Raw genomic sequence first — 25,762 nt, 5'->3', positions numbered from 1 at the left:
CTTGTGTTCTTGTGTCAATTAATAAGATTATACATTAGTAGAGTCACCAGGTATGAAACAACAGCATTCTTTTTGGATAATGGCACAGATGCCTTCTTGCAAAGCAGTAATAATGCCCAAGACCATCTTATTTTGGAGGACCACTTTTAATAAAGACATTTCAGTGTTCAGTAAGAACAGGCTTTGTTGACTATTATTTAAAGTTTGCTGGACAAAGTTAGTAAGGCATTTATGTGTGCTATAATATACTCCAGGCCAATGGAGGGGAAAAAGACAGTGGCCAAATAACTATTACCAGTGGTAAACATAACATACCCACATAGCATTTAGGAGAGCAAAGTTGGCAGTTTTAGGAACTTAACGTGTTTGTACATACCATACACGTTGTCCAGTGGAGGCAGAGTTGTCAGGCATAAAGAGACAGACTGTCAGTAGGATATGCCAGACTAAAACTCTTTTTTCCTTCCCTCTTTCAATGGTACATGTTCCATTCCATGTATAGTGCATTTCACCAGGTCCAGCTTGCAGCAGGACAATGCAATCCAACAAATATAAATATTTGTTAAATTAAAAAAAAAACTGTCCTAGATATAACAAAACCTTAAAAACTAGTGATGTTAGTTGGTTTTGCAACTGAATTTGACATGCCTTGACAAAAGGAGTTATTATATCTCATAATCACATAACTTGTTTTACTTTAAGACATCCATCACACTTGTCTACAGTATAAATGTTTATGGGTACTTGCCTTCTTTTTCTTTTTGTGTGAATGTGTGAAGTGACTAAAACACAAGTGACTGTTTGGTGACACTGCCTTGATTAAAGTAGCAACAGTTTTATCCACCATTGCTTTTGAACCATCAGTGCAAATGTCAACACATTGGAAAAAGCAAATCACCTTCATATTATTCATATTTATACTCATATTATGGGTTCCCTGTAAGAGGGTCAGTGATCCCCAGAGTCCCAGGGAACATGCTTTCAGAATATTTGCTCCAGATTTATGTGACATAAGTAAACCACTATTTAATACACAGTTAGTTTGGAGGCGCCTGTGTGGCTCAGTCAGTTAAGCGTTCGACTTTGCAGGTCATGATCTCATGGCTGTGAGTTCAAGCCTGTGCTGACAGCTCAGAGCCTGGAGCCTGCTTCATATTCGGGGTCTCCGTCTCTCTCTGCCCCTCCCCCGCTCATGCTGTCTCTCTCTGTCTCTCAAAAATAAACATAAAAAAAGACGCAGTTAGTTTGGTTTAAAACACAAGATAATTTGTATCTCTAGTTTTCAAACCATCTTGTGCAAGTTTGCCAAAAGGCAGCAATTAGAGATATTCTTTTTCTGAAAATACTTTTCTCTTTTTTATAGCTTCATTGAGATGTAACGGAAAAATAAAAATTGTATATATTTAAGGTGTACAATGTGATGTTTTGATATACATATACATTGTGAAATGATTATCCCAATAAAGCTAGTTAACATATCTCTTACCTCACATAGTTAACACTGTGTGTGTGTGTTTGCATGTGTGTGTGTATGTGGGGGATAAGAACAATTAAGATCTCTTTTAGCAAATTTCAAGTACACAATACAGTATTATTAACTATAATCACCATGCTATAGAGTAGATCTCCAGAACTTTATCCTTTGCATAACTAAAATTTGAGACTCTTGAATTTATAGTAACTTACTTCAAATTCTGAGACAGAATAGGCAGGGGAAGTTAAGAAACAATTCTTTTTTTTTTAGTGGTTTAGATGTTTATTGTTGATTTCAGTTAAAGGCTAGAAATGACTGCAATACCCAACATTAAAGTTCTGCTAATACAGAACTTGCATATATAGACCAGAGTAAACAATACCATAACACAGAACACTATCTGTTTTAGAGGATACTATTTGCTATTAAGGAAAAAATGAAGTCAACATATACACGAAAGTGGAATAATTCTCAGGAATTATTATTCTCAAGTGAAGAAGCCATGATAGAGAGCCATTATTTGATACTGTTTACTTTTCTTTTTGCTATATTTGTATATAATATTTCCTTTTAAATCATGCCCCATATTCTCATATCTTTGTGCTCTACTCAAAAGTAGGATAGCATGTCCTTCTCAGACAGTTCTGCTTAGAAATCAGCACATGCTCTTTTGTACCTCCCCTCCCTTGTTCCACAGTGTTGCAAGCACAGTGAATATTTGGTTCATAACTGTGGACAGTAGGAAGAACACCAGCTTTGGAGTCAGTTCAGACCTGTGTCTGCTGCATTGCTGAAATCTTGGGCAAGTAAGTTACTCATTTTTCTGAATATGAATTTTCTCAACTGGCATATGGCAACAAAAATATGTCTATATCTATCTATTACGATGACTAAAGGAGCTAAAGCACATAAGCACTCAGCACAATGCTAGGTGCATAATAAGTGCTTCATAAGTGACAGTTTTTATTAATTTAGTACAATGTTTAAGGGACTTGTTTAGATTTTATAAGCTCTTCTTTTCCAACTCTCCTTGAGCTGTATCACCCCAGCCTTCCCTGGTAAGCTTCTCTGTAAAGTTAAGTAATTTTGCCTTTCCTGGTTCTTTTAAGCACTTTTTAAAGCAAAATTACCTATTTTACACTCAGTGCTTTAAAGAAGAATGCTCTCTGTCCTCTTGATTTCAAAAGAGAGTTTACCCTTTCTTTAGATTATTCTGCATGTTTATGGTTAAATGTATCACTGTGCATTTTAAGTTGAATATTACATATTATATAGGAGGCTGTCTAGCAAAACAGTTACAATTTAAAACAGATCAATAGTTCCAAAATCTATAAAGAGCTCATCAAACTCCACACCCGAAAAACAAATAACCCAGTGAAGAAATGGGCAGAAAACATGAATAGACACTTCTCTAAAGAAGACATCCGGATGGCCAACAGGCACATGAAAAGATGTTCAACGTCGCTCCTTATCAGGGAAATACAAATCAAAACCACACTCAGATATCACCTCACGCCAGTCAGAGTGGCCAAAATGAAGAAATCAGGAGACTATAGATGCTGGAGAGGATGTGGAGAAACAGGAACCCTCTTGCACTGTTGGTGGGAATGCAAATTGGTGCAGCCGCTCTGGAAAGCAGTGTGGAGGTTCCTCAGAAAATTAAAAATAGACCTACCCTATGACCCAGCAATAGCACTGCTAGGAATTTATCCAAGGGATACAGGAGTACTGATGCATAGGGGCACCTGTACCCCAATGTTTATAGCGGCACTCTCAACAATAGCCAAATTATGGAAAGAGCCTAAATGTCCATCAACTGATGAATGGATAAAGAAATTGTGGTTTATATACACAATGGAATACTACATGGCAATGAGAAAAAATGAAATATGGCCTTTTGTAGCAACATGGATGGAACTGGAGAGTGTGATGCTAAGTGAAATAAGCCATACAGAGAAAGACAGATACCATATGGTTTCACTCTTATGTGGATCCTGAGAAACATAACAGAAACCCATGGGGGAGGGGAAGGAAAAAAAAAAAAAAAAGAGGTTAGAGTGGGAGAGAGCCAAAGCATAAGAGACTGTTAAAAACTGAGAACAAACTGAGGGTTGATGGGGGGTGGGAGGGAGGGCAGGGTGGGAGGGAGGGCAGGGTGGGTGATGGGTATTGAGGAGGGCACCTTTTGGGATGAGCACTGGGTGTTGTATGGAAACCAATTTGACAGTAAATTTCATATATTAAAAAATAAAAAAAAAATAAAATAAAACAGATCAATAGTGTGGACTGAAAGCCAAAACCCGGGATAATGTCTCTATTAGACTCTCTTTTGATCTAAATTATATTGAAGGAATATAGTCTTATAAAGTAATTTTTAACAGATTTTTATTTCTTCATTTTCAGGTCTTTCAGCCTGGTATGGCAGAAAAACCATTGTGTATGTCCACACAAATACCCCATGATGAAGATACAGTTGAGTATATCTTTCAAATAGAACTTCCAATTTTGTACTTTAACAAGATTGGGTAATTTCAAAATATTGATTCAGTAAAATGATATAGACATAGGTCATAAAGATTCGTGTTTGTTATGCTTGCACATGAATTAAATTTTACATTGATTGGAGTTAAATACCAATATTGGTTTAAATAACTGTTCCCTGTTTCTTGAGTTTGCAGACCTTTTTGGTAGTATTCTTCTTTAACACCAAAGAATAACAAACCTCCCATTAGGTGGGAAGAATAGCACTATTTTGATGCATGTGTTTGTGGAAATTTATGTGCTGATAATAAATAACTTTTAAGTGAAGTTATTTTAGGAAGTGGTTGGGTGGCTGTTTATTTCTTTGCTCAGTGGGAGATTGAAACAAGTTATATTTTAAGATGAGCCTCTGTACTAGGGACAACTTACAATAATTCACATACAAATTTACACTAAAAAAGAGAGTAGTATGCCTGAATGAGTGAAAAGTGAGTTTTAGAATTCCTTTTGAGCAGAATGTCAAATATATATGTGAACATTGATCTATGTTAAATAGTGCTCATTTATGTCTTAGTACCTAATGGCTCTCTTCTTGGTATTTTCTCTTCCTCCAAACATGCATATCCAAACTACCATATTTTTTCTCTTTTCCTTCTCACTGTTACTCCTCTGAAGAGAATGGCTTATTCAATATTTGTTTTTCTGTCACATGCTTAAAATCACACTTGATCCACCTTTCATCTTCACTGCTTTTTAAACTACTGTCAAAGTCATGTCTCAGAAACGAAACCACTGACTTATGTCCATGCCATAATATCTTTGGCCCCTCTTTTGCATTAAATCATGGTGAACATTCCTTTGTTTACATGATATTAAAATAATAAAATTTTAGAATTAGAAGGGATCCCAAAGGCCAATTAGTCACACTTTAAGCTAAGGTAGAAATGCTCCGTACACACCCTTTAGCAAGTAACCTTCCAACTTTTTTTAACCATTTTACAATTGGCAACTTAGTTTTTTCCCTCATCATGCTCAAACAATAAGAAAGAGAAAACACTCCTCTCAACCTAGTTTTTCACCAGCAGTAACTAATCTTTGGACAAGTTTTCATATCAGCACACAGATCAACCTTATTCTTTTTAATAGCTCTGTACTTTTGCTATTATAAATGTACTTTTTTTCAATAGCCAGCCCCTCTATGTAGTGGTAAAGTAACTTCTGGGCTTTTTTTTTTTTTTTTTTTTCTGTTTCTCTTTCTTCCTCCTCCTCATTTTTTCTTCTTTTTCTTCTTCACAATTCTGTATAATGCTGCATTGAGTATCCTCCTACATACTTTTTCATGTATATGTTTCATGTATTTTGTTAGAAATGAAATTATTGGATCAGAAAGTATATGCAATTTAAAATTTGATAGTAATTAGCAAATCACTCTATAAAGATATTATGTCAATTTATGCTACAACCATCAATATGTGAGGATGTCTATCTTTTTTTTTTTTTTTAAATCTCTCTCCTGTATTGGAATTCAAGGCTTAAGTAGACTCATTTAATTGTTTTTTATTGAAGTGTAATTAACATATTGTTTTATATTAGTTTCAGACATACAATATAATTAAACAATTCAATACATTACTCAGCGCTCATAATAATTAATGAACTCTTAGTCCCTTTTTATCTATTTCATTCATTCTCCCACCTTCCTGTTTTCTGGTAACCACCAGTTTCTTCTTTGTATTTAAGAGTCTGTTTTTTTGTGTCTTTTTTTCTTTATGTTTTTTGTTTGTTAAATTCCAAATATAAGTGAAATCATATGATATATATGTCTTTCTCTAAGTGACTCATGTCAGTTAGCGTTATACACTTTAGGTCCATCCATGTTGTTGCAAATGGCAGGTTCTTATTCTTTTTTATGGCCAAGTAATATTCTATTGTGTATATATGCCACATCTTTTTTTACACCAAGTTTTTATTTAAATTCCAGTTAGTTGACATACAGTGTAATATCAGTTTCAGGTGTAAAATTTAGTGATTCAACACTTACATACAACACTCAGTGCTCATCACAATAAGTGTCTTCCTTAATCCCCATCACTTATTTACCACATCACCCTTCCCACCTCCCCTCTGGTAACCATCAATTTGTTCTCTATAGTTAAGAGTCTGTTTTTCTATTTGCCTCTCTTTCCCCCACTATGTTCATTTGTTTTGTTTCTTAAATTCCACGTATGAGTGAAATCATATGGTGTTTGTCTTTGACTGACTTATTTCACCTAGCACAATACCCTTTTGCTCCATTCATGTTATTTCAAATGGAAAGATTTCATTGTTGCTATTGCTGAGTAATATTCCATTATATATATATATATATGTATGTACATATGTATATACATGTATGTATATATGTATGTATATGTATATATATACATACATATATATGGCCAATTCTTCTGTATACATTCGTAGTCAATGGGCATTAGGACTCTTTCCATAATTTGGTGATTGTTGATAATTCTGCTATAAACATCAGGGTGCATGTATCCTTTTGAATTAGTTTTTTTTTTTTTAATTTTTTTTTTTTAACATTTATTTATTTTTGAGACAGAGAGAAACAGCATGAACAGGGGACGGGCAGAGAGAGAGGGAGACACAGAATCTGAAACAGGCTCCAGGCTCTGAGCTGTCAGCACAGAGCCCGACGCGGGGCTCAAACTCACGGACTGTGAGATCATGACCTGAGCTGAAGTCAGACACTCAACCGACCAAGCCACCCAGGCGCCCCTTGAATTAGTATTTTTGTATCCTTTGAGTAAAGACCCAAGAGTGCAATTGCTGGATAATTGAGTAGTTCTATTTTTAAACCTCCATACCATTTTCCAAAATGTCTGCACAAATTTGGATTTCTGTCAAGAGTGCAAGAGGGTTCCTCTTTCTCTGCATTCTTTACCAACATCTGTTGTTTCCTGAGTAGTTAATTTTAGCCATTATGACAGGTGTGAGGTGGTATCTCATTGTGGTTTTGATTTGTATTTCCCTGATGTTGAGCAATGTTGAGCATCTTTTCATGTGTCTGTTAGCCATCTGGATGTCTTCTTTGGAAAAATGTCTATTCATGTCTTCTACCCATTTCTTAACTGGATTATTTGTTTTTTATATGTTGAGTCCCAATAGTTTATTCTTGATTTTGTTTCTCTTGCCTCAGGAGACATATCTAGAAAGAAGTTGCTATAGCTAATGTCAAAGAGGTTATTGCGTATGTTATTCTCTATCTCACATTTAGGTCTTTCCTATCTCACATTTAAGTCTTTAATCCATTTTGAATTTATTTTTGTATATGGTGTAAAGAAGTGGTCCAGTTCCTTTCTTTTGCATGTTGCTGAACAGTTTTCCTAACACCATTTGTTGAAGAGACAGTCTTCTTTCCATTGGATATTCTTTCCTACTTTGTTGAATATTAATTCACCACATAGTTGTGGGCTTATTTCTGGGTTTTCTATTCTGTTCCATTTATCTATGTATATATTTTTGTGCCAGTATCATAGTATTTTGGTGACTACAGCTTTGTAATATAACTTGAAGTCCAGAATTGTGATGGCTCCAGCTTTGCTTTTCTGTTTCAAGGTTGCTTTGGTTATTTTTAGTCCTTGTTCATTCCATACAGGTTTTAGGATAGTTTTTTTCTGGTTCAATGAAAAAATGCTATTGTTATTTTGATAAGGATTGCAATAAGTGTGTAGATTGCTTTGGGTAGTATGGACATTTAAACAATATTTGTTCTTTTGATTCAGGTCATAGAATGTCTTTCTATTTCTTTGTGTCATCTTCAGTTTCCTTCATCAGTGTTTTATAACTTAGAGGGTACGGGTCTTTCACCTCTTGGGTTAGGTTTATTCCTAGATATCTTATTATTTTAGGTGAAATTGTAAATGGGACCAATTCCTTAATTTCTCTTTCTGCTGCTTCCTTATTGGTGTATAGAAATACAACATATTTCTGCATGTTGATTTTATATCCTGAGACTTTATTGAATTCATGTGTTCTAGACGCTTTTGGTCAAATCTTTTGGGTTTTCTATATGGAGTATTATGTCATCTGCATATAGTGAAAGTTTGCTTTCTTCCTTGCTGATTTGGATGTCTTTTATTTCTTTTTGTTGCCTGATTGCTGAGGCTAAGATTGCCGTACTATATTAAGTAGTAATAGTGAGAGAGAACATGCCTGTCTTGTTCCTGACCATAGAGGAAAAGCTCTCAGTTTTTCCTCACTGAGGATTATATTAGCTGTGAGTCTTTTGTATATGGCCTTTATGATGTTGAGGTATGTTCCATCTATCTTTACTTTGCTGAGGGTTTTTATCAAGAATGGTTGCTGTATTTTGTCAAATGCTTTTTCTGCATCCATTGAGATTATGTGGTTCTTACCCTTTCTTTTCTTAGTGTGATATATATGGTTGATTGATTTGTGAATATTGAACCACGCTTGTAGCCAGGAATAAATCCCACTTGATCATGGTGAATGATTTTTTTTAATGTACTGTTGGATTCGATTTGCTAGTATTTTATTGAGAATTTTTGCACCCATATTCATCAGTTATACTGTCCTGTAGTTCTTTTTTTAGTGGAGTCTTTATCTGGTTTTGGTACCAGGCTAATACTGGCTTCAGAGAATGAGTTTGGGGTTTTCCTGCCACTTCTATTTTTTGGAATAGTTTGAGAAGAATAGATATTAACTCTTCTTTAATTGTTTGGTAGAATTCACCTGTGATGTCATCTGGCCCTAGACTTTTGTTTGTTGGGAGATGTTTTATTACTGATATAATTTCTCTTATGGTTATTGGTCTGTCGAAGTTTTCCTTTTACCTGTTTCAGTTTTGGTAGCTTATATACTTCTAGGAATTTATCCATTTCTTCCAGTTTGTCCAATTTGTTGGCGTATAGTTTTTCATAATATTGTCCAATAATTGTATTTCTGTGGTGTTGGCTATTATTTCTCCTCTTTCATTTGTGATTTTATTTTTCTTGGTCTTTTTTATTTTGTAAGTCTGGCTAGGGGTTTATCAATTTTATTAATTTTTTCAAAGAACCAGTTCCTGGTTTCATTGATCTGTTCTATTGTGGGTTTTTTGTTGTCTTTTAGTTTCTATGTCATTTATTTCTTCTCTAATTTTTGTTATTTCCCTTCTGCTGGCTGCAGGCTTCATTTGTTGTTCTTTGTTGAGCTCCATTAAGTGTAAGACTAGATTGTTTATTTGAGATTTTTCTGGCTTGTTTAGGTGGGCCTGTATTACTATCTACTTCCCTATTAGGATCACTTTGCCACATCCAAAAGGTTTTAAACCGTTCTGTTTTCATTTTCATTTGTTTCCATGTATTTCCTTATTCTTTTATTTCCTGTGCGAACCATTCATGGTTTAGTTGCATGTTGTTTAACCTCCATGTGTTCAAGCTCTTTCCAGACTTTTTCTCATGGTTTTACTTCAAGTTTGATAGTGTTATGGTCAGAAAATATGCATGATATGATCTCAATATTTTTGTCCTTCTTGAGGCCTGATTTTTGACCTAGTATGTGATTTATTCAGGAGACTCTCCCATGTAGACTAAAAAGAATCTTTATTCTGTTATTTTAGATTAGCATGTTCTGAATATATTTGTGAAGTCCATCTGGTCCAGTGTGTCATTCAAAGCCATTGTTTCCTTGTTGATTTTCTGTTTGGATGCTCTCTCCATTGATATAAATGGGGTGTTAAAATCCCCTAATATTATGGTATTATTATCAATGAGTACTTTTATATTTGTTGTTAGCTTTTAAAATATATTTTGGTGTTTCATGTTGGGTGCATAAGTATTTATAATTGTTAGACCTTGTTGGATTGTCCCCCTTATTATAGCATAGTGCCCTTTTTGGTCTCTTACTACTGACTTTTTTTTTGAAGTCCATTTTTCGTGTATTAGTATGACAACTCCACTTTTCTTTTCATGTCCATTGCATGTCAATATTTCTCAATCCCCTCACGTTCAATCTGCAGGTGTCTTCAGGTCTAAAATGAGTCTCATAGGCAGCATATAAGTGGGTATTGTTTTTTTAAATCCATTCTGACACCCTATGGCTTTTGATTGGAGTGTTAAGTCCATTTATATTCAAAGTAATTACTGATAGATATATTCAGTGCCACATCATTACTTGTTTTGTCATTGTTTCTGGAGATTTTTCCTGATCTTTTCTTGTCTTTGCCACCTTTGGTCTCTTCTTTCTTTGCCACTTTTGGTCTTTCCACTCAAAGAATCCCCTTTAATATTTTTTTCAGGGTTGTTTAGTGGTCAGTAATTCCTTTGGTTTTTGTCTGTCTGGGAAACTCTATTTTTCCTTCTATTCTGAATGATAGCCATGCTGGAAAATATTCTTGACTGCAGTTTTTCCCCATTCAGCACTTTGAATATATCATGCCACTCCCATTTGGTTTGTCAAGTTTCTATTGAGAAATCTCCAGCTAGCCTTATGGGTTTTCCCTTGTAAGTTAAGGACTTCTTTAGTCTTGCTGCTTTAAAGATGTTTTCTTTCACTCTACTTTGCAAATGTAATTACAATATATCTTGCTGTTGGCTTGTTTTTGTTGATTTAAAAAATTTTTTAAATGTTTGTTTATTTTTGAAAGCCAGAAAGAGAGACAGAGTGTGAGTGGGGGAGGGGCAAAAGGAGATGGAGACACAGAATCTCAAGCAGGCTCCAGGCTCTGAGCTGTCAGTACAGATCTCAATGCGGGGCTTGAACTCACAAACTGTGAGATCATGACCTGAGCTGAAGTTGGATGCTTAACCGACTGAGCCACTCAGAGGCCCCACTTTTGTTGATTTTGATGGGAGTTCTCTGTGCCTCCTGGATCTGGATGTCTGTTTCCTTCCTCAAATTAGGGAAGTTTTCAACTACTATTTCTTCAAATAAATGTTTTGCCCCCTTTTCTCTGTCTTCTTCTTGTGGGACTCTTGTCATACAAATGTTATTACCTTTGATGCAGTCATTGAGTTCCTTAAGTCTATCTCATGTTGCATAATTCTTTCTTATTTTGTTTAGCTTCTTTAATTTCTCTTACTTTGTCTTCTATCATTAATTCATTCCTCTGCTTCTTCCACTCTGCTATTCATTGCATCAAGCCTGTTTCCAATCTCATTTATTGCACTATTCATCTCTGATTGATTCTTTTTGAACTCTTTTATATCTGTGGTAATGGTCTCACTGATCTCTTCTTTTCTTTAAAACATTTTTTTTAATGTTTATTTATTTTTGACAGAGAGAGAGACAGAGCATGAGCGGGGAATGGGCAGAGAGAGAGGGAGACAGAATCTGAAGTAGGCTCCAGGCTGCGCTGTCAGCACAGAGCCCAACGTGGGGCTTGAACCCACAGACCGCGAGATCATGTCCTGAGCTAAAGTCGGATGCTCAACCGACTGAGCCACCCAGGCGCTCCTCTCTTCTTTTCTTTTAAAATATTCATTTTATTTTTATTTTTTTGAGGTTTTTTTTTTGAAATAGACAGACAGAGAGAGAGAGAGGGAGAAAGAGAGAGAGAGAATCCTAAGCAGGCTCCATACTGTCAGCACAGAGCCTGATGCAGAGCTTGAACTCATGAACCATGAGATCATGACCTGAGCCAAAATCAAGAGTCAGACAATTAGTTGAGTGAGCCACCAAGGTGCTCTTCTTCTATTCTTTTTTTAAACCCAGAGAATATACTTATTATTTTTGCTTTAAATTCTCCATCAGACATGTTACTTATATCTGCCTTTCTCAGATCTCTGGTTGTGACCTTATCTTGTTGTTTCATTTGGGATGAATTCCTCTGTCATGGCATTTTGTCTAAGTCTCTGCCTTCTTCTGTGTGTTACAAGCCTGTATGTTTCCTGCTCCCTAGAGTAATAGCTTATGAAGAAGAGGTCATAAATGTCCAGGGCCTGTCACTTTAGGAAGTGTCTCTGGTGTGTGCTGCATGCACTGCTATTTGCTCTATTCTTCATACCATGCGTCTGCAGGCTCTCCTTGCCTGCAGTGGGCAATGTTGGGTCCCTGGCCAGAATGTGGAGTTTTAACTAGGTATGGCCTTATCTGTTTGTTGAATGAGACCTGATACTACTGAAGCCCTGCAGATCTTCCTGGTCAGGAGACATGGTGTGGCCAGGTGTTTATGCTGGTCTTTCCTCTGGGGAAGGGGCCTGCTGTGCTGGTACCGAGGTAAGCTTGACTGAGAAGGGCAGTTGTGCCAGAGTGTAGGGGTGTGGGATTTGGTGCAGGCAGGTTAGGCAGCCAGTCTTGGTACTGCCTGCTTACTGCAGGTGTGTCTATGTTTATATGAGGGTTGAAGGAGAGAACTGACATAAGCTGTCTCCTTTGTTCCTGTAGAGGTGACTCCTTGAATGCTGCCTCTCAGGGAAGCACTCCAAGAAAAGCAAATAATCTCCTCTCCATGTTTGACCCAGGCATTTTTGAGATGTCTGTGTCCAGACTCTCTGCTTCTGGATTATTGCTTACCTTTTATCCAGGAGCAGCACAGTGCCCTCTGGGATCTCTCCCAGCCAAGCCTGCTGACTTCTAAAACCCCAGGCTAGGGGTGCCTGGGTGGCTCAGTCGGTTAAGCGGCCGACTGGCTCAGGTCATGATTTCGCGGTCCATGAGTTCGAGCCCCACATCGGGGTCTGTGCTGACAGCTCAGAGCCTGGAGCCTGTTTCAGATTCTGTGTCTTCTTCTCTCTGACCCTCCCCCATTCATGCTCTGTCTCTCTCTGTCTCAAAAATAAATAAACGTTAAAAAAAAAAAAAAAAAAAAACTCCAGGCTTTAGGGACACGGTGTGGGCAAAGGCTTGTGGTAGTCTTCTTGGGGAGGAGCCAACTTCACTGGGACTGAGACAAGTTTGACTGAGAAGGGCAGTTGCACCAGAGCACAGAGGGTGAAACTTGGTGTAAGCAAGTTAGGCAGCCAGTGTCAGTGCTGTGCTATTTCCAGCAGGTGGCTCTGTGTATATGCTGAGGGGCTGCAGAGGGAAATAGCACCAGTGGCTCCTTTGTCCCCAGAGAGTCAACTCTGAATGCTGACTCTCAGAGATGCACTCCATGAGCAGCAAATAATCTCCCCCACTGTGTGCCCCAGGCATTCTTCATAGTACTGATCCCATGCCTTCTGCTTCCCCATTCCCCTCACCATCTCCTCCCCCCACCCCCCAGTTGTTTGCCTGCCTTATCTCTAGGAATAAATCAGTGCCTTCAGGGCTCAATCCTAGCAAAGCCTGTGGACCTTTAAAACTCATCTTTAAACCCTGCTGGTTGTAAGAACTCACAAAAAATCAACCCCTCTTGTTTTTCCTGCCAATGGCTTTAGGGGAAATGTTCTCCTTGTGTGTTCTTTCCCTTGTGTGCTCACTCTCTCTTGCTTTTTCCTGTGAACACAGCTGCTTCCTCTCTGCAGCACCCATTTCTCCACTAAACCATGTCTCCACACTTTCTACATTCTTTGATGTGGCTTCTTTCTCTCCCTTTAGTTATGGAGCCTGTTCTGCCAGTCTTCAGGTTGATTTCTGGATTATTTAGAATGATTTGATAGCTATCTAATTGTGTTCAAGGGATGAGACAAGCCTAGGGTCCTCCTACTTTGCTGCCATCTTCTCCATTATTTTGTCTTCTGTGTCACTAATTCATTCCTCTGCTTCTTCCACCCTACTGTTCATTGCATCAGGACTGTTTCTAACGTCGTTCATTGTATTCTTTATCTCTGACTGATTCATTTTAAGTCTTTTATATCTGTGGTAAGGGTGTCTGATGTCTTCCATTCTTTTCTCAAGCCCTGATAGTATTCTTATGATGGTTGCTTTAAATTTTCCATCAGACATGTTACTTATATCTGTTTCACTGGCCATGGCCTTATCTTGTTCTTTCATTTGTGATCAATCACTCCATCTGTGCATTTTGTTTATGTCTCTGCCTTCTCTCTGTTAGAAAAGCCAGCTATGTCTCTATTCTGAAATAATGGCCTTATGAAGAAGAGATCATGTAACATCCCCAGCCTGTCATTTCAGTAAGTGTCTGGATGTGTGCTGCATGCACTCTGCTATTGTGTTTTGGCTACTCTATCCTTCAGGCCAGTCATCTGCAGAGGTTCTCCTTGTCTGCTGTGGGCATTGTTTGGTCCCTGGCCTAAATGTTGTGAGTTTTAATTAGGTGTGTTCTGGTCTGCTTATGAAATGAGACCTGACACTACTTCCACCGGAACTAAGTGCCCATAAAATTCTCTGGTCAAGAGACATGATGTGGACAGGGGTTTGTGCTTGCCTTCTAAGGGAGGGGTCCACCCCATTGTGCTTGAGGTGAGCTTGAATGAGAAGGGCAGTCCCATCAGAGTGCAGGGAGTGGGCTTTGTGCAAGCAAGTTAGTGTGGGCACTGCACTGCTTCCGCAGGTGGCTCTTTGTTTATGCTGAGGGGCAGGGGACTGAAATGGTGCCAGGTAGCTCTTATGTTCCCACAGAGGCATCTGTGAATGATGCCTCTTTGGTATGTGCTCAGAGAAGAGCAAATACTTTCCCCACTATGTGCCCAGGCATTCTTTGGAGTGCTGTTTCCATGGGATCTGCCCCTGGGTTGTTTGCCTGCCTTATATCCAAGAGCAGAAAAATGCCCTTGGGGCTCTCTCCCAGACAAGCCAGCTCACCTTTAAAACTCCAGGCTTTAAGCACCATTGGTTGCAAGAACTCATGAAATTCAGCCCCTCTAGTTTTCCAAACCAATGACTTTTGTAAAATATTCTCCTTGGGTGTTCCCCTCTGTGCTCCTTTCTCACCCTTCTCTGTGATGCTGGCTCCCTCCTTTCTGAAGCACCCATAATCTTTTTCTCCCCTATACCACTTCTCTGCACCTCATACCTTCTTTGATGTGGCCTCTTCTCTCCCTTCATTGTGGAGTTTGTTCTGTCTGTCTTCAGATTGATTTCTGGAGTATTTAGGATGATTTTATAGTTATCTATTTGTGTTCAAGAGACAAGATGAGGCTAGGGTCCTCCTACTCTGCTGCCATCTTCCTCTCCCTCCTGCAGATTTACTATTTTTAAAATTGAAAGCAAAAACTACGTGTCTGGACAAGACTTACTTGCTCACAAATTTACTTAATTCAAATCTTGTCTGAGTTATGATAATCAAATGATAATTCTAATTTCTTAAACCTATTATTAAAATTATTTTTTCAAATGATATTACTAATTTTAATTAATTGTTTTATTTTTGTGTTTTTAAGCAAAGAGGAGATAGTGTCCGTTGCTTAACAACGCTTGGTCATTTTGGTTTTGAATGTTTGCCTCATCAGTTGGTAAACCAATCTATTCAACAAGGATTTTCTTTTAATATTCTCTGTGTGGGTAAGTACCTGATTCCTCATCTGAATTAGTACTTAATTTTCTCAAATGCTTACTTCAACTTACCTAAGTAGTGTAACACTGGTGCTGCTAATTCAAGACCATGTCCTTCTATCTGTATTTGTTCCCATCATGTTAGTCACATTACTTAGATTTTTTATACAAATAAATTTTTATTTGTTTTTGAGAGAGAGAGAGACAGAGTGGGGGGGGGGACAGAGAGAGATGGAGAGAGAATCTCAAGCAGGCTCCACACTGTCAGTACAGAGGGCAATGTGGGGCTAGAGTCCATGAATCATGAGATCATGACCTGAGCTGAAACCAAAAGTTGGACGCTTAACTGACTGAGCCACCCAGGCACCCCTAGACTTTTATTTTCTTTGGATGTTTCAGTGCTCTTCAAAATCTGATATGTTTTCATGTATATTTTTTCTATATTATATTAATGACTGAGAGAGTCAAGAGAAACATGTATACCTCATTTTTATTCACAAGATTTTTTAAATGCATTTTTTATATTTATTTATTTTTGAAAGAGAGAGAGTGCACACACATAAGCAGGGGAAGGGGCAGAGAGAGAAGGAGACAGAATCTGAAGCAGCTACAGGCTCTGAGCTGTCAGCATAGATCCCAATGCGGGGTTTGAACCCATGAGCTGTGAGATCATGACCTGAACTGACGTTGGACGCTCAACCAACTGAGCCATTCAGGAGCCCCTAAACATGTATACTTTAAAGGACATTATAGTCATTGATGTATTTGGGTTAAGCGTTACTTCTTCTTAGCCATTTTATGCCCCTAGATAATGTATCTATGTTTATTACAGGGGAAACTGGAATTGGAAAATCAACACTCATCGACACATTATTCAATACTAATTTGAAAGACAAAAAATCCTCACATTTTTACTCAAATGTTGGACTTAAAATTCAGACATATGAACTTCAGGAAAGTAATGTTCAATTGAAATTAACTGTTGTGAAAACAGTGGGATACGGTGATCAAATAAACAAAGAAGCCAGGTTAGTGTTTTCTTATTTTAATTACAAAAGATTTTATTCTTTAAAGGAATTTACCTTCTTTACTGACATTTCCTCTGGCTATATCACTCCCATCTGCCTCCACCTTTATATAGCCTTCTCTGCTCTCCTTATGTCTCTTTTAAGGACATTTGTTGTTTGAACTAAGATGTATCCAGAAAATCCAGGATGATCTTGTTTATACAAACACTCTTTTTTTCCCAATAAGATTAAATTTACTGGTTTTATAGATTAGGGTGCAGACATATCCATCTGATTCTCACCATTGAATCCTTTATATAAGAGTATATCCTTATATATCTATATCAATATCGATATAGATATCCTATATATAAGGTTGATTTCTATAAATTTTTCAAATAGATTTTCCCCATATATTTACTTGTTGGATATTCTCATTTTTAAAATCACTTACCCAAGTTATAAGTAAATTTATTTCTGTAAAAATTTAAACGATCCAGATGAAATGAAAACCCACTTAGCCAAATGTAAGTACTTAGAGCCTTTTCTTTTTCCAAAAATAGCCACTATTGTAAGTTTAGTAACTTACAATAACTCAGACCTTATGTTGAATTTTTATAATAATTAAAATACATTTGAAATAATACAGAACAAGTTTCCTTAAACTATATTATGTATAATATAAAAACGCATAAAACATTTATGAACAGGTTAATAGATAATTCTGAAACATCCTATGTAATCACCTTTCATTCAAATTGTGGTCTGATTCCCATGGGCCTTAGACATTTCCCTTTCTTATAAAAATTTTTTTAATGTTTATTTATTTTTGACAGAGAGAGATAGAGAGACAGCATGAGCGGGGGAGGAGCAGAGAGAGAGGGACACACAGAATCTGAAGCAGGCTCCAGGCTCTGAGCTGTCAGCACAGAGCCCAATGCAGGGCTCAAACTCACAGACCGTGAGATCATGACCTGACCTGAGCTGAAGTCGGACACTCAACCGACTGAGCCATCCAGGTGCCCCAAGACATTTCCCTTTCTTGATCACAACCCCTCACCAAACTCATAGAAGAGTATAAAATGTTTGCCAATGGTTGGGGAGAAGGAGGAATTAAGAGTTCTTGTTCAATGGACATAACGTTTTAATCATGCAAGATGAGATCTGCTGTACAACAGAAGGTTTAACAGTATATGTAATAGTACTTTATATTACATTCAAAAACTTGTTATGAGAGTAGATATCCATTAAGCGATCTTACTGCAATTAAAAAAAAGCTATGGAATGCCGCAGGAGTTTTACTTAGAGGGAAATTTAAAAAAATTTTTTAATGTTTTTTTTTGAGAGAGAGAGAGAGAGAGAGAGTGAGTGAGTGGGGGAAGGGCAGAGAGAGGAAGACACAGAAACTGAAGCAGGCTCCAGGCTCTGAGCTGTCAGCACAGAGCCCGATGTGGGGCTCGAACCCACGAACCATGAGATCATGGCCTGAGCCAAAGTCGGATGCTCAACCGACTGAGCCACCTAGGGAAATTAATAGCATAAGATACTTATGTTAGAAAAAACGACAATCTCAAGTATTATAAATTTCAATGTTAAGAAACTAGCCAAATAAGAACAAATTTACCCTAAAGCAAGAAAAAGAAAGGAAAAATCATACTACAGCAGAAATTGATGAAAACAGAAAAAATGTCAGAAAATCAATAAATTGAAAACTTTTAACTAGACTGAGCAAGAAAAATAAATGAGAAGCCAAATATCACCAACATCAGGAACAAAAAAGAAGACATTATTACTGATTTCACAAATATTAGAGGAGAGAGGGAAGATGGCGGCGTAGGAGGACGCTGGGCTCACCGCGCGTCCTGCTGATCACTTAGATTCCACCTACACCTGCCTAAAGAACCCAGAAAACCGCCAGAGGATTAGCAGAACGGAGTCTCCGGAGCCAAGCGCCGACGAGAGGCCCACGGAAGAGGGTAGGAAGGGCGGCGAGGCGGTGCGCGCTCCACGGACTGGCGGCAGGGAGCCGGGGCGGAGGGGCCGCTCGCCGGCCAAGCAGAGCCCCGAGTCTGGCTGGCAAAAGCGGAGGGGCCGGACGGACTGTGTTCCGACAGCAAGCGCGACTTAGCGTCTGGGAGGTCAGAAGTTAACAGCTCTGCTCGGAAAGCGGGAAGCCTGGGGGACAAAGGGAGGGAGAGCTGCTGAGCCCCCGGGCGACAGAGCTCAGTTTGGCGGGGAACAAAGGCACTCGCCAGCGCCATCTCCCTCGCCCATCCCCCAGCCAAAATCCCAAAGGGAACCAGTCCCTGCCAGGGAACTTGCTCGCTCCGCGCAAACACCCAACGCTGTGCTTCTGCGGAGCCGCCCCTCCGGCAGCGGGTCTGACTCCCTCCCGCTGCCACAGGGCCCCTCCTGAAGTGGATCACCTAAGGAGAAGCGAGCTAAGCCTGCCCCTCCTGCCCCCGTGCACCTTGCCTACCCACCCCAGCTCATACGCCGGATCCCCAGCACCACAAGCCCGGCAGTGTGCAAGTAGCCCAGACGGGCCACGCCACCCCACGGTGAATCCCGCCCCTAGGAGAGGGAAGAGAAGGCACACACCGGTCTGACTGTGGCCCCGGCGGTGGGCTGGGGGCAGACGTCAGGTCGGACTGCGGCCCCGCCCACCGACTCCAGTTATACACCACAGCACAGGGGAAGTGCCCTGCAGGTCCTCACCACTCCAGGGACTATCCAAAATGACCAAACAGAAATAACAACAGCTAATGAACTGATCATAAAGGATTTAAATAATATAACAGAAAGTGAATTTAGAATAATAGTCATAAAATTAATCGCTGGGCTTGAAAACAGTATAGAGGACAGCAGAGAATCTCTTGCCACAGAGATCAAGGGACTAAGGAACAGTCACGAGGAGCTGAAAAGCGCTTTAAACGAAATGCAAAACAAATATTAAAAAGATAAGAATACAACAAACAATTCAATGCCCATAAAGTTAACAATTTAGAGGTTGGCCATGGGCTTTTCATATATAGCTTTTATTGTGTTAACATAAATTCTTTTCTACATAGTTTCAAGAGTTTTGCTATTTTTTAAATGATGAAAAGGTGTTAAATTACATCAAGTATCTGTTCTGCAACTATTGAAATAGTTATGTAATTTTTCTTTTTCAATCAATGTGGTGTTTATAAATCAACTTACTTATATTGAATAATCCTTGCATTCTGAGGATAAATCCCACCTACTCATTGTGTATGATCCTTTTAATTTGCTGTTGAATTCACGTTGCTAAGTATTTTGTTGAAGATTTTGCATCTGTGTTTATTAGGGATATTTATCTGTAATTTTTTTTTATATCAGGATAATTCTGGCCTTCAAAAGAGTTGGAAATTTTCCCTTTAATCCTCTTGGAAGATTTTAAGTATTGGTGTCAATTCTTCTTTAAGTGTTTATTAGAATTCAATACTGAAGCCTGAGTTTTCTGTGTTGGTAAATTTTTGATTACTTATTTAACCTCCTTATTTGTACAAGAATACCTGATTTTACTAGATTTACCTTATTGTGCTTGTCAGATATATTTCTTTTTATGTATTTTTTTTACAAATTGAAAGTTTATTGCAGCTCTGTGTAAAACAAGTCTATCAGCCTGGCTTTTCCAAGAGCATTTGATGACTTTGTGTCTCTGTGTCACATTTGGTAACTTTGCAATATTTAAAAATTTTTCATGATTATATATTGTTATGATCAGAGATCTCTGATGTTACTTTGTAATTGTTTTGGGGTGCTATGAGCTGTGTCCACAAAAAACAGGAAATTTAATTTGTAGATGTTGGGTTTTTAAGTTTTTATTTTAATTCTAGTTAGTTAACATACAGTATTATATTAGTTTGAGGTGTACAATATTATGATTCCACACTTCCAAACAACACCCAGTTTTTTTTGCCTTTGTTTGTTTTGTTTCTTAAATTCTACATATGAGTGAAATCATATGGTATTTGTCTTTCTCTGTCTTATTTCACTTAGCATTATACTCCCTAGCTCCCTCTATCTTATCGAAAATGGCAAGATTTCATTATTTTTATGCTGAATAATATTCCATATATAATATTCCATATATAATACATAATATTCCACATATCATATATAATATTCCATATATAATATATAATAAATATATAATATATTCCATACATTATATGGAATTACATATATATTTTTTATTCAGCATAAAAATATATGAGTGCGTATATGAATAATATATATAAAATATATATGCCTCTTCTTTATCCATCAGTCTATGGACATTTGGGCTACTTCCATATCTTGGCTATTGTAAACAATGCTGCTATAATTATAGGGGTACATATAGCTCCTTGAATTAGTGTTTTTGTATTCTTTGCTTAAATACCCAGTAGTGCAAATGCTGGATCTTAGGCTAGTTCTATTTTTAACTTTTTGACAAACAAAACTTCATATTGTTTTCCAGAGTGGCTGCCTCAGTTTGCATTTGCACCAACAGTGCATGAGTGTTCTTTTACTCTACATCTTTGCCAACACCTGTTGTTTCTTGTGTTGTTAATTTTAGCCTTTCTGACAGGTGTGAGGTGATACCGCATTGTAGTTTTGATTTGCATTTCCCTGATGGTAAGTGATGATGAACATCTTTTCATGTGTCTGTTGACCATCTGGATGTCTTCTTTGAAGAAATGTCTATGTCTTCTTCCCATTTTTAATTTTTAAAAAATGTTTATTTAGTTTTGAAAGAGAGAGAGAGACAGAGTGTGAGCAGGTGAGGGCCAGAGAGAGAGAGGGAGACACAGAATCCAAAGTAGGCTCCAGGCCCTGACCTGTCAGAACAGAGCCTGATGCAAGCCTCGAACCTACAAACTGTGAGATCATGACCTGAGCTGAAGTCAGACGCTTAACCTACTGAGCCACCCAGGTGCCCCACCCCTTCTGCCCATTTTAAAATTAGATTATTTGTTTTTTGGATGTTGCATTTTATAAGTTCTTTATACAGTTTGGATACTAACCCTTTATCACATATGTAATTTGCAACTATCTTCTCCCATTCCACAGGTTGCCTTTTAGTTTTGTTGTCTGTTTCCTTTGGTGGGCAGAAGCTTTTTATTCTCATGTAGTTGCAATGGTTTATTTTTTATTTTGTTTCCCTTGCCTCAGGGGGCTTACTGAAAAAAAGGTTGCTGCAGCTGATGTCAAAGAGGTTACTTCCTGTGTTCACGTCTATGATTTTTATTGTTTTAGGACTCGAATTTAAGTCTTTAATCCATTTTAAATTTGTTTTTATGTATGGTGTAAGAAAATGGTCCAGTTTCTTTCTCTTTCGTGTAGCTGAGCCGTTTTCCCAATACCATTTGTTGAAGGGACTGTCCTTTTCCCATCAGATATTCTTTCCTGCTTTGTCAAAGATTAATTGACTATATAGATGTGGGTTTATTACTGGGTTTTCTATTCTGTTCTATTGATCTATATATCTATATTTGTACCAGTACCATATTGTTTTGATTACTACAGCTTTGTAATATAACTTGAAATGTGGAGTTGTGATGCCTCCAGCTTTTCTTTCTCTTTTTATGTTTATTTATTTATTTTGAGAGAGAGAGTGAGTGAGTGAGAGAGAGAGCACGTATACAGAAGTGGGTGAGGGGCAGAGAGAGAGGGAGAGAGAGACTCCCAAGTAGGCTCTGTGCTGTCAGCTCACAGCCTGATGCAGGGCTCAATCCCATGACCATGAGATCATGACCTGATCTGAACTCAAGAGTCAGATGCTTCACTGACTGAGCCACCCAAGTGGCCCTGCTTTTCTTTTTCAAGATTGCTTTGGGAATTTGGGGTCTTTTATGGTTCCATATAAAATTTAGAATTGTTTGTTTTAGTTCTGTGAAAAATGCTGTTGGTATTTTTTTTAGGGATTTAGTTAAATGTGTAACTTGCTTTGGGTAGTATAGACATTTAGCAATATTTGTTCTTTTGATCCATGAGCATGACATATCTTTCCATTTCTTGGTGTCATCTTCAATTTCTTTCATCAGTGTTTAAATAGTTTTCAGAATACAGGTCTTTCACCTCTTTGTTTAGGTCTCTTACTAGCTATCTTATTGTGTTTGGTGCAATTGTACGTGGGATTGAGTCCTTAGTTTCTCTTTCTGTTCTGTAATGATAGCTTCATTGGGGCTATCTAGAAATGCAACAGATTTATGTATTGACTTTGTATTCTGCAACTTTACTAAATTCATTTATCAGTTTGTGCAGTTTTTTAATGGAGTCTTATGAGTTTTCTATATACCATCATGTTATCTTCCAATACTGAAAGTTTTACTTCTTCCTAATTTGTATGCCTTTTATTTCTTTTTGTTGTCTAATTGCTATGGTTAAGACTTCTAGTACTATGTTGAAAAAAGTTTGGGGATGGACATCTTTGTATTTTTCCTGTCCTTAGAGGATAACCTCTCCATTTTTAAATATCGCCTTTGATATTCACTGTGGGTTTTCCATATAAGGCCTTTACTATGTTGAGGTAAGCTTCCTCCAAACCTGCTTTGTTGAGGGTTTTTATCATGAATGGATGTTGTACTTTGTCAGATGGTTTTTCTTTGTCTATTGAAGTGATCATACGGTTCTTATCCTTTGTCCTATTTATGTGATGTATCACATTCTTTGATTTGTGAATATTGGATCACCCTTGCAACCCAGGTATAAATCCCACTTGATCATGGTGAATGATTTTTTAATGTATTGTTGAATTCTTTCTGCTAATATTTTGTTGAGAATTTTTGTAGCCTTATTCATCAGGGATATTTCCCTGTAGTTCTTTTTTTTTTTTTTAAAGGAAAACAACTTTTTTATTGAAGCATAGTTGAAACACAATGTTACATTAGTGTCAGGTGCACAACATAGTGATTTGACAAGTTTATACATTATGCTAGAGAAAAACAACTTTTGGGGTAAAAGAGAATCCCCATAAGACTAATAGATTTTTCAGCACAAAATTTGCAGGTCAGAGGAAAGTGGAATGACATATTCAAAATACTGAAAAAAACTCCTAACCAAGAATATATTCTGAATTGAAGGAGAGAGAAACAGTTTTCCAGGCAAGAAAAGCTGGAGTTTATCAGCACTAAACCAGCCTTACAGGAAGTATTAATGGGATTTTTTTTAAGTTGAAAAGAAAGGGTGTTAACTAACAACAAGAAAACACGTGAAAGAATAAATCTCACTAGAAAGGTGAATATATAGTAAATGTAGATTATTCACTTTTTAACATTTATTTTATTGTTTAAATTAATTAATTAATTTTTAAATTTACATCCAAGTTAGTTAGCATATAGTAAAATAATAATTTCAGAAGTAGATTCCTTAATGCTCCTTACCCATTTAGCCCATCCCCCCCTCACACAACCCCTCCAGAACCCCCCTATTTTGGCCCCTTCCTGTTTTTATATTATTTTTGCTTCACTTCCCTTATGTTCATCTGTTTTGTGTCTCAAATTCCTTATATGAGGGAAGTCATATGATATTTGTCTTTCTCTGACTAATTTCACTTAGCATAATATCCTCTCATTCCATCCATGTAGTTGCAAATGGCAAGGTTTCATTCTTTTTGATTGCCAAGTAATACTCCATTGTGTGTGTGTGTGTGTGTGTGTGTGTGTGTGTGTGTGTGTCTGTGTGTGTATGTGTGTGTGTATCTATCTATCTATCTATCTATCTTCTTTATCCATTCATCCGTCCATGGACATTTGGGCTCTTTCCATACTTTGGCTATTGTCGATGGTGCTGCTATAAACATTGGGGTGCATGTGCCCCTTCGAAACATCACATCTGTATCCCTTGGATAAATACCTAGTAGTGCAGTTGCTCGGTCATAGAGTAGTTCTATTTTTAACTATTTGAGGAACCTCCATACTGTTTTCCTGAGTGGCTGCACCAGCTTGCATTCCCACCAGCAATGCAAAAGAGATCCTCTTTCTCTGCATCCTCGCCAACATCTGTTTTTGCCTGAGTTGTTAATGTTAGCCATTCTGACAGGTGTGAGGTGGTATCTCATTGTGGTTTTGATTTGTATTTCTCTGATAATGAGTGATGTTGAGTATCTTTTCATGTGTTAGCTGGTCATCTGGATGTCTTCTTTGGAGAAGTGTCTATTTATGTCTTTTACCCATTTCTTCTCTGGATTATTTGAATTTTTTGAGTGCTGAGTTTGTAAGTTCTTTATAGATTTTGGATACTAACCCTTTACCTGATATGTCATTTGATAATATCTTCTCCCGTTCTGTTGGTTGCATTTTAGGTTTGCTGATGGTTTCCTTTGCTGTGCAAAAGCTTTTTATTTTGATGAGGTCCCAGTAGTTCAGTTTTCCTTTTCTTTCCCTAGCCTCTGGAGACATGCTGAGTAAGAAGTTGCTGTGACCAAGGTTAAAGAGGTTTTTGCCTGCTTTTCCCTCGAGGATTTTGATGGCTTTCTCTCTTACGTTTAGGTCTTTCATCCATTTTGAATTTATTTTTATGTAGGATGTAAGAAAGTGGTCCAGATTTATTTTTCTGTATGTTGCTGTCCAGTTTACCCAGCACCACTTGCTGAAGAGACTGTCTTTATCCCAATGGATATTCTATCCTGCTTTGTCAAAGATTAGTTGGCCATACGTTTGTGGGTCCATTTCTGGGTTCTGTATTCTGTTCCATTGATCGGAGTGTCTGTTCTTGTATCAGTACCATACTGTCTTGACGATTACAGCTTTGTAATACATCTTCAAGTCCTGGAGTGTGATGCCTCCAGCTTCGGTTTTATTTTTCAAGATTGCTTTGGCTATCCAGGGTCTATTCTGGTTCCATACAAATTTTAGGATTGTTTGCTCTAACTCTGTGAAGAATGCTGGTGTTATTTTGATAGATATTGCATTGACTATGTAGATTGCTTTGGGTAGTATCAACATTTTAACAACGTTTATTCTCCCTATCCAGGAGCATGGAATCTTTTTCCATTTTTTTGTGTCTTCTTCAATTTCTTTCATAAGCTTTCTATAGTTTTCAGTGCATAGATTTTTCATCTCTTTGGTTAGGTTTACTCCTAGGTATTTTATGGTTTTGATGCAATTGTTAATGGGATAGATTCCTTGATTTCTCTGTTGCTTCATTGTTGGTGTATAGGAATGCAACCGATTTCTGTGCATTGATTTTATATCCTGCAATTTTGCTGAATTCGTGGATCAGTTCAAGAAGTTTTTGGTGGAATCTTTTGGGTTTTCCATATAGAGTAGCATGTCATCTGTTAAGAGTGAAAATTTGGCTTCCTCCTGGCTGATCTGGATGCCTTTAATTCCTTTGTGTTGTCTGATTGCTGAGACTAAGACTTCCAATATTATGTTGAATAACAGTGGTAAGAGTGGACATCCCTGTCTTGTTC

At 37.6% G+C, this 25,762-nt stretch overlaps 1 protein-coding gene across 2 annotated transcripts in view; it reads left to right on the top strand.

Moving 5' to 3' along the window:
- The first annotated feature begins 2,175 nt into the window (after positions 1-2,175).
- Positions 2,176-25,762, top strand: part of SEPTIN14 (septin 14) — a 95,953-nt gene continuing 72,366 nt past the window's right edge. For both annotated transcript variants that reach the window (XM_049638735.1, XM_049638734.1), the window contains exons 1-4: positions 2,176-2,280; positions 3,878-3,946; positions 15,220-15,340; positions 16,164-16,359. In XM_049638735.1, coding sequence (XP_049494692.1) covers positions 3,893-3,946; positions 15,220-15,340; positions 16,164-16,359 — 371 coding nt within the window. In that variant the 5' untranslated portion in view covers positions 2,176-2,280; positions 3,878-3,892. The remainder of the gene's footprint in view (positions 2,281-3,877; positions 3,947-15,219; positions 15,341-16,163; positions 16,360-25,762) is intronic.

This window comes from Panthera uncia, chromosome E3 (genome assembly GCF_023721935.1).
Source record: "Panthera uncia isolate 11264 chromosome E3, Puncia_PCG_1.0, whole genome shotgun sequence".
NCBI lineage: Eukaryota > Metazoa > Chordata > Mammalia > Carnivora > Felidae > Panthera > Panthera uncia.
The sequence above is the reverse complement of the archived record's forward strand: the minus strand, read 5'-3'. Positions and strand labels throughout refer to the sequence as shown.